This window comes from Miniopterus natalensis, chromosome 13 (assembly GCF_054644295.1).
Source record: "Miniopterus natalensis isolate mMinNat1 chromosome 13, mMinNat1.hap1, whole genome shotgun sequence".
In the NCBI taxonomy this organism is placed as follows: Eukaryota; Metazoa; Chordata; class Mammalia; order Chiroptera; family Miniopteridae; genus Miniopterus; species Miniopterus natalensis.
Genome location: NC_142093.1, coordinates 51,998,145 through 52,011,834, shown reverse-complemented (window position 1 = coordinate 52,011,834; position 13,690 = coordinate 51,998,145). Strand labels below are relative to the sequence as shown.

The 13,690-nt window shown below is 34.8% G+C and overlaps 1 protein-coding gene across 5 annotated transcripts in view; it reads left to right on the top strand.

Annotated features, from left to right (window-relative positions):
- The window catches only part of REV1 (REV1 DNA directed polymerase), a 68,087-nt gene that overhangs the window by 28,311 nt on the left and 26,086 nt on the right, over positions 1–13,690 (top strand). For 2 of the 5 annotated variants that reach the window (XM_016209660.2, XM_016209664.2), the window contains 4 exons: positions 2,801–3,501; positions 6,162–6,269; positions 7,632–7,748; positions 12,302–12,410. In XM_016209660.2, coding sequence (XP_016065146.2) covers positions 2,801–3,501; positions 6,162–6,269; positions 7,632–7,748; positions 12,302–12,410 — 1,035 coding nt within the window. Of the gene's footprint in view, positions 1–2,800; positions 3,502–6,161; positions 6,270–7,631; positions 7,749–10,259; positions 10,445–12,301; positions 12,411–13,690 lie in introns of those variants that run through there. The other 3 variants (XM_016209661.2, XM_016209665.2, XM_016209666.2) reach the window with 3 other exon arrangements.

Genomic DNA, 13,690 nt, shown 5'->3' with positions numbered 1-13,690 from the left:
ATTTCCACACAAGGAATTTGCTTATAGAATGTTGCTTTCTCGAAACCTGAATTAACCATGCCAGCTATACTTTTATGTGCCATGCATAGGAAGACAATTTAAAATGCTAACATTTGCAGTTATTTTTGAAAAATTCCAAATTCATGACAATTCTAAATATGTAAATATTTTATATCAATAAAAATTTAGTTGGTGACCCTAAATGTTATAGAGTTAGAGATGAATCTAGAGTTTATTCCATGTGACTGATTTTTAAAAATATATTAATTTAAGCTTTAATTGCAATAATCCTGGGTTAATTGGTTTCAAATTAATTGGTGTGTTACCTTAACTTGTGTGTCAAGTGGCTCATTAACATCATCAGCCTTCTCCTTATTTATTAAATTGCTTGCTTTGGGAGTTGGATGTATCTTTTCCAAAAGACCAGGGATCTGACCTGGGAGGATACAGTATCACTCACTGCCTTCGTGGTTTTTGTTGTTGTTGTTTGTTCTTTAACTTGTATTCATTTGCAAGCATATTCAGATGTTTTCAAGTTACTGAAAACTTTTAATTTTTTTTAGTACCATGAAGGTGTACAAGTAATAACAGAAAATCTTCTCAAATACATAATTCATATTTTTTCTTACACTAATAAAAGTAGAAAAATAGATACGGTAGTTCCCCTTATCCACAGGGGATTATGTACCAAGATCCCCAGCAGATACCTGAAACCTTGGATAGTACAAATACTATATATACAATGTTTTTTCCTATGCATGCATACCTATGATAAAGTTTAATTTATAAGTTAGGTGCAGTAAGAGATTAGCCGAAATAACAATGAAATAGAACAACTATAACAATACGCTGGAGTAAAAGTTAAGTGAATGTGTTCTCTTTCTCTAAAATACCTTATTGTGCTGTACACACCCTTATGGGAGAAAATAAAATGCCTCAGTAATGAGGCTACTCAGGAAGGTGTGCAATATAAAACTTGTGAATTGTTTGTTTCTGGAATTTTCCATCTAATATTTTCAGACCACAGCTGATTGTGTGTACCTGAAACTGGAAGGTGAAACTGCAGATAAGGGGGCCTATATTTGTTTTTTGAAATTCTTTGTGTAAATTTTAGGAAAAATTTACCTATTAGGTGTTACTTGATACTTTGATGCTGTTGCCTAATAAATGTTATGTTAACTGATGATGTATTTCCCGTACAGTTACTTTGTAAATATCCACTTGTCTAGACTGAAAAACAGAAAGAATGTGTATTTGCAAGGTGTTTTCTGCCATTGTATGCATTTCTGTTGCATATGTTGCTAGTAAATATGTAAAGAATCTTAATATTTATGACACAGAAAAATACATGTTAAGACTTCTAACTTCACTTTTGTTGCTTACTGTGATCTTTATTTTTCAGTATGTTCAATACATTTTACAATTTCTTTGGAATTCTTTTGTGTGACATTTTGCTCCCTAGCTTTCTCTTTATCTCAAGGGCCAGACTTTCTCTGACATACAGCAAATTAGGTTTTCTTTTCTTCCTCTTTTAATTGTTTCTAGTGGTTTTCTTTTTCCCTTTCTCTGGCATGATCATCTGTGAGTATTGGACCTACTCAGAGTTGGCCGTCATATTCTATGAGATAGATGATCAGCCAGAGCCAACCCAGAAATGCATCTGACTCGTGTGGCTTTTCTGTGTATTCAGACTTCCATTACTGATATACCATGTTGGTATTAGGGTGAGGGACTTTAGATTAAACCTGGTAATACTGTGGTAATCTCACCTTTGGTTATGGCACCCTCATCTGGAGCCTGAAATGTAATTAGATTAATACTATGATGTCTCTAAGAATGCATTATTGCTCCCTAATTCAGGTTTTTGTTTTTGTTACTTAGGTGATTCTTGTGAATGCCAATGAATGTTGTATTTATTACAGAGCATTACTACGCAAACACCTAGAGGAGCCAGCATGTGAATTTAGCATAACATTTGTCATAGGTCCTGCGTTAGAAATCTTTTGTCAGGAAACTTGGTTCAGATTGCCCTGGGCCACTCGGCATGTAAATATGCTTTTCTTAGAAATGAAATGCCATTTCCCTTGTTACTAGGGCATGTGTCCTCAGTTTTCTAGGTATATATTTTACTGAATTGAATTACCCACACACACAGACGGGTTTGTTCTTTTTTATCCAGTTGTGAACAGTTGGCCCCTTATGTGATTAATGAGTATGGTCTGTTAGTCTTGTCCTGAGTGAAACTAATACTGGCCTCAGTACTATAGCACATTGGATTTAATGTGTTTAAAAATACCTTACATAAAACTGAAGTTAAAAGTAGGAATTAAGAACTCAACCTTTCTTACCCATTTTTATGGGAGTTACTCATATTGCATTAATTCAGCAAATATTTACTGACTACCTAGTACAGGCCAGACACTGTGCTACAAACTGGGTATTTAGAGCTCACAGATTCCAATTAATTTCTGATGGGAAGAGTAGTTGAAAATAGTTTTTTGATTTTCCTTAACCTTAAAAGGATTCCATTGTATATCTTCTTTGAGGATGTCTGAAGCTTAAAAAAAAAGTAAAAGGCTGGGAATGTTCTAGATTTTTCCTAGTTATTTTGCTGCTTTGGTTTAGCAAAGATTTATCTTTTGTTGGAAGAAAAAGACTATAAAACTTGTGGCTTAATTTTTCAATTTTTAGGGGGAGAAATATCAAAGTGGGTATCACCAAGACAATGTTTAAATGAAAAATTATTTTAGCTTGAAAGTAAGACATTATTAATTTAAGAACAATTTTTTTCTTGCTTTAGAAATCACATAATTAAGAAGCTTGAGACAGAAAAAGACATCAGAGCCAATGGAATGAACAGCTGGACTGAAGAAGATGCCAGTAGTGATTTTAGTTTTGCGGAGCTGGAGCAGATCTATCCAGGAAGGAAACAGAACGGGATTCCGCATCACAGAGGCAGCGCTGCAGTTCTTAATGGCCACACTCATAGCTCTAATGGTGCCTTAAAGATGCAGGATTGCTGGTTGCCTGTGGGCCACAGTGTTACCAGCAGGCTTTCCCCGGACTCTGCCCAGAAAGAGGAGGCCGAGAACAGCAGCGCCGACTTCAGAGACTGCAGTGTGCAGCCATCGCAGCAGAGCACCAGGAACACAGATGCTTTTCGGAATCCACACAGAACTAATTCCTCATTATCATCTTTGCACACTAACACTAAAATAAACGGTGCTCACCACTCCACTGTTCAGGGGCCTTCAAGCACAAAAAGCACTTCAGTACCTACTCTTAGCAAGGCAGCACCTTCAGTGCCACCCAGACCCTCAGACTGCAGTTTTATTTCAGACTTCTATTCTCGTTCAAGACTGCATCACATATCAATGTGGAAGTGTGAATTGACTGAGTTTGTCAATACCCTACAAAGACAAAGTAGTGGTATCTTCCCAGGAAGGGAAAAGTTAAAAAAAATGAAAACAGGCAGGTCTGCACTTGTTGTAACTGACACAGGTAGATACTAAAATTGTTTTCCTAGTAAACAACATGCTGGATCATTTTGTTCTTAACCTATCATTGGTATTCTGATAATATTAAGCTCTCATAGTATAGAATCTTTGGGAATATCAGGTTATGTAAATTACAGTAAATACAACAGATTATACTTTTTTATTTATTGAAATAAGAAAGCTTTCTTATTTATTGGAATATTTTTTACAAAATTAGATTTAAGTGTGGCTAACTGAAATATTTTAGCTAATTTAAACAGTAATAAGGTTTTTAACATTCATTCCTCACGTAGACCTTACTAGTTACTGAAGTTTTGAACTATGTAAAATATAACATGTATTATATTCAGTGCTTAAACTCCTGTAAGAATGAATTGGCTTGGTAAGAGTGTTAATTTCTAAAAGCTTGCATCATAATGATTTTTAAGTAATTAAGTAACTTTGACATAGTTGTTACAATTGCAGTGGTCAACTTTTAGTGAGATTAAGTAGTTTCACATATAAGTAGATTGGTTAATTGTGTTTTGTTTTTTTAAATACTTTTCTTATCAAAAACAACAAAACCAATAATAACAAGCTATGTTTCTGTACCAGTTATGATAAATTAGTATCTGGTTTGAGGCTTTAGTTGCTTTTTACAGATCTCTGAGAATATCTAATATTACCTTTTAATTTATAGCTGTGGAAACTGAGGTACAGAGAGAAGCTCGTGGTTCTGTCCTAGAAAGTGAGGGAGCCTTGCTATATGGGCTTTTTCTGTTGTGTTTTGCAGCTTGATGTGTTCCTAAGTGCTTTTTGTTATTTCTGAAATATTTTATTTATTTAAAAAAATATATCTTTATTGATTTCAGAGAGAGGAAAGGAGAGGGAGAGAGAGAGAGAGAGAAACATCAATGATGAGAGAGTCATTGATCGGCTGCTTCCTGCACACCGCCGACTGGGGATCGAGTCCGCAACCCGGGCATGTGCCCCGACCGGGAATTGAACTCTGATCGCCTGGATCCTAGGTCGGCACTCAACTGTTGAGCCACTCCCGGCCAGGCTGAAATATTTTAGAATAATGTTATAGGTATTAGATTATCTTGACATCATACCTGGCCTTGTAACCTAAAGGTCATTTAATTTTGAAAGCTTCCAAGAATTCTTATGAATTAGTTCCGTGAATGGGAATAAAATGAGAAATTTTATATTGTATGAAAGCACTCAGTAGGTGTTTGGTATATGCATCCTGTACTACTTGAATGTTTAAAGACGACATTTTGGGTGGTTTACATTATGTTTATATAATACTTTTATGCAGCAGAATTGTGATTGTTAAGATTTATAAATCATTTCTCAAGGTCATGTAGAGGGTACCAAGGAAGTCCGTGGCTTTGGAGTTAGGTAACAGCCTGACCCAAACCCTGACTGTGCTACTCTCACGAAGCAGGACCATGGGCACATAAGTTCACCTCTCTGAGTCTCAGTTTCCTCTCTGCAGTGGAGTGATAGTCTGTCATGCTCACCTGGTGGGGTTGGGAGCCGAAGGGACATAACATGAACAGAGGCTCAGTGCCTTGCATGTAGAACTATGTAAATGCTTTCACAGTCACGACCTAGGAAACGGAGTGTTCTGAACATTTTGGGCAGTAGATGTAAGTTTGTGGAAGCCTATTTTGAAGAGAAATGTTCTGTACTAGTTCTTAAATCTACCAGAGGAAAACTCCTTTACGAGGTCAGAACTTTTACAAGCTCAGGGGTCTTATTTCCAAGAAAGTGTATCTTGGAGGACTAGGGGAGAGGGTAGGATAAGACGGGTGTGGAGGAAAGCTCTGGTTATGGCTGGGTTAGAGTTAAAACAACCCCGACAACACCCTGTTGTGCAGGGTGATTAGAAGCCAGAGCCCTTGAGAGAGAACACTCACTTTGTCTACTTAAAAGTGGTGCATAAGCATGAGAGCTGATTTTTAATAGTATTTAATGGCATGAAGAGAATTTATATGCAGATTTTTGCTGCTTAAACTATTTTTTGAGTATCTGTTTAGAACAACCATGCCTCAGCTTGAAGGCTCTGAAATTAGACTGCCTGGGACTGAGTGCCAGCCAGCCCAGTGTCTTATTGGCTGTGTGACTTAAGCAAGTTGTTATCTGTAAAGTGAGGATGACAAGATTACCTGTCTCGTAGTGTCGAGATTCTCACATGTAAACCTCCTGCGGCAGGCAGATGCCTTCCAAGCTCGCAATGCTAGCTGCAGTTTTTATTACTCTATCGAGGAATGTTTGTAGACTGCATGCGGTGGTGTTTATTTGAAATTACTTAGCTCCATGAACTAAGCATATGAAAACACCTTTATACATTGTTATAAAATAGCACACAGAAATGTTAAGCATTTAGGCAAAGTTTTAATTTGAGATTTTGTAGAGTATAGACTAGGAAAAAAACATGGTATTTTCACAATTGATTTTAATTGTTTGGAAGCTCAGTCTGTATCTGAATTACTTTTAGAGCTAAAGAAACTGAAATTTGCCTTTTCTTGAGGTGATAGAAATAATCTGTAATAGATTCTATATTTTTTTAAGATCTTTCTACTTGTAAGCATTTAAAAATACATGAAATTAGCTAGACCTGTTTTTTTAAATATTAAAAGTTAGTTTGTGTTTTCAACATTCTCTTTTTCCTTCTAGGAAATATGTCAGTGTTGAGTTCACCCAGACATCAGAGCTGTATAATGCATGTTGATATGGATTGCTTCTTTGTATCAGTGGGTATACGAAATAGACCAGATCTCAAAGGTCTGTATTCTTGTTTATTTTTTCAGAAAATTGATTTATTGTTATAAACAAACATATATCCTAAGGATCACAAAATATTTTTGTAGAAATTTTTCTGATTTTCCTTGGCAGAATCAATTCCTGCTTCTAAATTGTCTGCACTCCATTATCATGAAAGAAGCAGGGAAATTAGAAACGTTTTACCCCTGTTGAAATCAGGTCTTTAGGGAGGAACTCTTCAACTGAAGGCTCTGTCCTTAGATTATGGAGGCAGGGGCCTACATTGGGCATTTTCCATGTTTTTATCTCTATTTACTATTACTCTGTTAATAAATGGGAATTTTATGGTAGCACATGTCCTTGGGACTTGGGTCACTATGCTTCCTCTTGAATAAATGTCTTATACATAGTGAACATTCCAACTTTTTAATTGTAATTTTGTGTTACTGAATATCACTAATAAATGTCGTCTGTGCAGTTTTTGTTTTAATAGAATTTTAGGTATTTGTTAGCTAATTAGTACTTTAAAAAATATCCTGGATTTTTCAGTGCTTCTCTCTGTGTCTGAGAGATGTAACATTTTCTTCAGAGAGTCAGTTTTTCCTTTAAGGAAAGCACAAGGCTGCTGGAGTTAATACTAGGGCTTTATTTTTGTCATAAGTAGTTGCTGCTTCAGCCCTGAAAGGAGTATTTAAATGCTGAAGGATTGATTTTAGCCCATGAGTGACTTTTTTATTATTGTTTATTTCTCACAACAAATGTATTCAGTAAAATATGTATGAATTAATTATGCTATTTCTTTAGAAGTACAGTTATCTTGTAACTTAACACACACACAAGGAAGTGATACATGAAAACTTTTTTATAAATAAACCAAAACTGAGGACTATATACTCAACATTTGATTAAATAGTACGTCAGGTTGTGATTCCTCTGCATATATATTTATTTTGTGTCTCTTGCTATACAATTAGAAGACTTGTTTAGATATTACCCTACTTTTCTGATATCAGAAATATTAAATATCTAGATTAGTTCCTTCTCTCTCTACCTCTCCAGTCTGAATCTAGGGTCTGAGTTGCCTGTTTTTTAACTGTAAGAAACCAAACAAAAACCATGGAAAGCTAGGTGATAATGTTTTAAAGTTGAATAAATGCATCAAAATTGTCTGTAGTTTGCTTTTTGGGGTGTGCTGAGAAACTTAAATGATTTGTGCATGGTGATTGATAATCTTTAAAGATAATAGCTCCTTTATGGATTAACACTTAATGCTAAAGAAGAAATGTCATATTTTTAAAATCTTTTGAAAAATTTTCCTTTTCGTGTTGTTAGTTTACATTCCTGTATTTAGATTTTAAAATAATTTTATTCTTTTCCTCCCAGGAAAACCAGTGGCTGTTACAAGTAACAGAGGCACAGGAAGGGCACCTCTACGTCCTGGAGCTAACCCCCAGTTGGAGTGGCAGTATTACCAGAATAAAATCCTGAACGGCAAAGCAGGTACAGTAATGAGCTCTCTTTGAAGTCATAGTGCTCCTGTTGAAGACTTCTGGATTTTGCTCTTGGTTTTGTCATGATAGAAATGAAAGCAGAGTTGAATTAATTAGCTTTTTCATTCAAGTGTTCTAAGGTGTCATTGATACCTTAGAGCAAAATTGAAATGTCATAATACCATTGACTGGTTTATAGTTGTGCTTGGTTGAATTGGATGGTGGTATTTTCCTGGGACAGAGAGGGAAGAATGTTTTAGAAGTTGTGATTAGTTTGCTTTGTATAAATTTAGATTGTGGATAAAAATCATGGACATTATTTTGTGGAAGCCTCTAGACTCACAAGTTAATTGCTAGTTGTTTGATCACTGATCACAGTAAAGATGCTAAAGTTCATGCTGCTAAAGATTTGTATGAGGCAGTGGAATAATAAACAGTAGGACTTTAGTTTATTGGAATAAGATAAATACCAGCAATCATTCCCCATATCTTTGTTGAGCCTATTTCATATGAGAAACATTTTCTTACCTCTCTGGCTTTTAAATTTTGGCTATTAACAAAATAAAAATCATAAATTTATATTAATCAAAATACTATTAAGATTTTCTTATGTTTTTTTTCCTCCTGAGTAAATTCCCTGAGAAATATTTGCTTAGAAATTAAATTCTTTGACATTGATCGGTTTCCTCATGGATGTTTATAAAGCCAAAAACACTTAAAAATTAGTTTGTCAGGGAAAAAAAAAGTCAGAAAAATGCTAATCAAAAAGAAAAGGAAAATGCTCAGTTAGCATACAGAAATTAGCTATACAGTGGAATGGAAGGTGTGCAGTTAAATTTCATCCCAATTATTTTAGGTCTCTAAATCTTAAGTTATAAAACCTTGGGTTTATTTTAGCAATAATCTCAATGAAATTAAGGCCAAAGGAAAGCTAGTGGACATCATAAGAACTTTTTTTGGAATTAGTCTTTTTGTTGTGATCATCTGTTTACATGGTATAAGTATAAAAGAAAATAATTGTAGATACATCTTTATGTTTCATGTGTGTCTGTACTTTCCAGATTACCTAAAGCTTTTCTTGGTCTTTAAATCTTTTCAGAGATTTTTGAGATTCTAGCATTTCGGGTGTCATGAGTAGATCTTGCTGTAGTGAGTATATAGAGTTTATTGAGATTTAGTTGTATTGTGGTATCTGACAATATGGTTAGCTTCTTAAGTATTGGTAGTATGGTTTTGTGGTTTTCTTTTTGTATTTTCTGTGTGGTATGATTAAAAAGATGAAATCTTAAGTTCTAGAAAACAAGTAGCTTAAGGAAATGCACAATACTTGTCACATACTGGACACTCAAAAACTTACTGAATCAGCGTTGAAAGGAGGAAAAAATACTATGTGCATACCGGTCAGTAACATCTCTGTTACTCAGTGCTCAGATTCTCCATGGGTAGAATCTTGTGTTTGCCACACGCGTCCTTGTTTCAGCAGTCTGCATCTGGAATTTTGACCTTGTCAAGCAAATGTTTCTTAGGAGTAGCAGAGAGCCAGTCCTCTTACTTCTTTCCTTTCATTCACAAATGATCTCACCATAAACCGTTTTTATTAACAAAATACTTACGGTCATTGATTACTTAGTTGTCTTCATCAGTTTAGCCACTGGATTTTCATGACATTGTAATGACCTTATATAATTCACATCCCCTCCACCTCTAGTGTGGGTGGTAAACTGGAAGGTAAATATTAGGAGAAATATGGAAATTTCACTTGCCATTGAAAACTGTCAAAAATAGATTTTCCTGTCACTAGAAAAGATGAATATGATGCTTTGTATTTTATATTCTTTCTCTTAACTTCATGTCATTTACTTTTATGTCCTAAGCCTTTTGACCCATTAAGAGCTTACCAAAATATTTGTCACATATAAAAAGGATAGATTGTTTTTTATAATAAGTTTGGTTACAGCTAAGCTTGCACTTAGAACTTGTTTTATCAATGCCTTTGTTCCTCTTTCCTTTTTATTTCCTATCTTTCTTTCTCTGGGTCCTTAGATATGATACCAAATTTAAAAATAGTATCAAGTTAGGAATGAGAATCTTTGGCTTCTGCACACTAACTTTAAAAAAAAATTCAGTTCTAATGTTTTGACTTGTATGTCAAGGCAAAGTATTAGACCAAGTAGCATCTTTAGCCCTTTGTAAAAGCTTTATTTTCTTATTTGTCATGTTCAGAAACGCTTGTCTAACAGACAGCGTAAGCAGGGCTCTCCATCGTGGCTTCCTTTGGTAGCTGCCTCCTGAGCGATGCTCAGCAGTGACACTTCTCATTGATGACCCTCATTATCTGGGATCCCTTTATACTTGAGATTTCATGGTGGGGCCTTTTATCCCTCCCTGGATTCCAGGATGCAGATATTTCCTGTCCCTTCAACAACTTCAGTGTTCATTCTAAAGAACAACAGTTTTAAAAATCGTATTAGCCATAGATTTATTCTCAGCGATTTCTTTTTCACAGACTTGGGTCCTGGCCTCTGATTTCTCCAACCGTTCCTCCACATTCTCCATGTGCCCGTCTAGTTTGTCAAGTTTTGATGAGCAGTTCTCTACTTTGCCCTCCAGTGAGGACAGTGTGTCCCTGCATTTCCCTGAATCTCCCTTGAAGCAACTCACTCCGCTGGTGGAGGGATCCACGTACTCTGCTGCACTGTGGAAAAGGTCAGCCAGCCCAGCCCAGCCAAGAGGAACCCCATGTGCTGCCTCTCAGGCAGGGCCTTGGGAGCGCAGGAACCTCAGATACTGCTCTCACTTCAAGCATGGTTTCTGTAATTCTCGAGACGGGTATCTGAGATTATTTAACTAGCCCTTCAAATATAAGTCATCTAATTCCCCAACTTTTAATGCATAACTCATGGTTATACCTTTGAAATGCAGCTGGTTGTGGCTGTTCAAGCTTCAGCTTTTTGTGGTGGTTGTTTAGTAGCAGCCTCTTTAACTGTGATACTCAAAATCCTGAAATTCTTAAAGATTTTCAGCTTAGAGTATTGGACTGTTAAAGCTGCTATGTAATCTTCCAACCCTTCAGAAGTAGTCTGCTCTGCATTCTGTCCTTAGTTTGTCATAGTATAGCCTGTTAGTCACAATATATCAGAAATCATAGCTCAAATTATATACTCTGCTGTTTTTACTTTTTATGTAAGTGGGATTTGACCTCATTAAGATGCCAGACCTCAGAGTTTGGTTTGCATTTATGCTTTGCATGTATGGGTGCCGGGATCCAGAAATGGTTGTGTGGGTTGCATAGTTTGTAAAAAGATGTTTACTGGAGTTGAACGAGGAGCGGTCATTTTAGCCCACAAAGCCAGACACTTTGCCATGTTTTTCTGGTGATGCTTGAATGTGACTGATTTTTTCATGGAAATTATGTCTGAAGTAAACCGAAGAGAAATGCTGAGTTTGTGAGTTGTGTGTTGTTACAGTGTACTCATAGGTTTGTCTAGAATTAGCTGAAGTGGTATATATTGGTCTTGTTTTACTAACTAATGGTATTTTTGTTCATAATAGAACTAGCTGAGACTGTTTTTTTAGAATTATGTTTTTAAAGCATATTCTTATTAGAACTTATAGCATTATCCAGGAGACCTGTAACTGAAGTTGTGTTTTCACCTATTTCACAATTACTAGAGAGGCCGACGGTGGTCTAAGGGAAGTGAAGTGGCTGTGGTTCGCAGGCTCCCTAGACTGTACTTTTATACTCACGTGTAATACTGTCACTTTGGTTTGGATAGGAAGAAATACTGGTGAGCTGTACTATTCAGGCTAGAGTTGTATTCTGTAAAGCAGTTGGTATTCTGATCACACTTAATGTTTAATTGAACCTGCATTGTTAAACAAAAAATAGAATTTCCTGGAAGGGGGATAATGTTGTGAAGCTCTTTTACCTGATGTATGTTCAAAAGAAAAATCTTAAATTTTGGATGAAACCACTTTATGGTATGTGACCTACTAAATTACTGTTTGATCAAATAACTTGTAGGAATTTGATGTTTGTTGATCATGTTAATTAGTTTTAAGTTTTGCAGATAGTTCTTTTAGCAAACGGCAAAGAACATTTGGAGAGATTTATGTTTTCCCTTAACTGTTTCCCATTACAGAGAGCTGCACAGTCCTTCTGAGGCTGTAGGAGGGGAGGGCTGATCATCCTGGTCATGTTTCCTTCTTGTGCATCTCAAGGGACTGGGGTCAGGGGATGTTTTGTATTTAGCTTTTGATTATTTTTTACAAATTATTATTAAAACAGAATACTTTCAATTTGTTCTAATTTTTATCTGACTGCTAGTGAAGAACTTAATGGAAGCAAACTATTTTAGAGTTACAGATTTTCTTTTATTAAATAAAGAGATAAATAACAGTGGAGATAAAACTATATTTGGAATTTATTAAACTTATATATACATTTTTTATTTATAAATTTGTATAAATTTACTTTTACTTATAAATTTATTTGAATGGAAAGTATATTTCTTGAATGAAAACCAGTTTTTAACATATAATCATTAAATTTTATTTTTAAAGCAGATATTCCAGATTCATCGCTGTGGGAGAATCAAGATTCTGCACAAATGAATGGAATTGATTCTGTTTTGTCAAAGGCTGAAATTGCATCTTGTAGTTACGAAGCCAGGTACGTAGAAATTAACTGTGTAATACTTGGGATGGTTAATTTTACTTAATTATTTTTATATAATCTTTGCAAGTGGATTCAGACTGTGATTTAAAAATGTTATAGACGTGTTACGGAAAGAAATGTTTCTAGCCTTAATTCCTTCAGTTTCTTTTTTCCCCCTCTTAAAAATGTAGATAACTTTTAATAAATAGTTTCCTGATGAACCCATAGGTCCTACAGTGGAAAACAAAAGGAATTGGACACTGTCATTTTTAACACATTGTCTTTCGAAGCATGGAATTGAAGAATTAGATACTTTTGAATGAGGGCTTTAGTATTCTTCTACTCTAATCATTCCTTTAACAGCTAATAAAAATACCTTGTGATTTAAACCCTTAATAATTCAGTGTCTTTTTAAAATTATGTTAAAACTTGACTGCCTGTTAAGTTAAAAGTAAGTAATTCCATACTGGCTTACCCAGTAATCTCACTTATATTAGTCAGTGTTTCCACTTGTTAGCGCCAACTTTGTGTGTCGATCTTTATCTTACAGTAACCTTAAACCCTAATTACCATGGGCTGTTTCAGTACAAGAAGAAACGGACATACTATATATGTTTCTCATACTTTAAAAAAAATCAGTCATTTAAAATAATCTCTTACAATAATTGTAAAAGTAGCGGGAGTAACAATGAATTGATTAATTAAAAAGAGCAGTCTTTAATTGTTTCCTTTTTTATAACTAAACACAGATATTTTTACCTTTATAACACAGCAGGCATTTACATGTTGTTGTCAAGTGTTGAAGTATTTAATTTAAAAAGTATAAAAACAGAGTCTTACATCAGTTATATTTTTCAGTATTTTTTTGAGAGAGAGAAGTTAGGTAGCATATTTATGGCTTTGTCATTCAAACTTGTTTTAAAATTCAGATCCAGTTTCAAGTGTACATGATAACCATCTGATATATGTAACATTTTTTTGGTCTTGATGAAAAGTTGGGATTATTTAAGCAAGTCTAATCTGAACAAAAAATTTTAACTCATCATCTAACAAATAGTTTATTTAAAATTTTCCAATTGTTTTATAAAAGGATGTTTAAGAAAAAAAGCATAATTATAAACTATTTTAAATTATTTTCCACTTGTGGCATGTCAGACTTTTACTCCCAAACTAACTTTGCCTTTCTTGTTGACAAAATTATTTTAATTTTTTTTATTGTTTGTTGGTAATGTAGCCGAGTTGAAACTTAGTTTAGTAAAAAAACTAATTGTCCACTACAGATGCCTTTTGTTGGC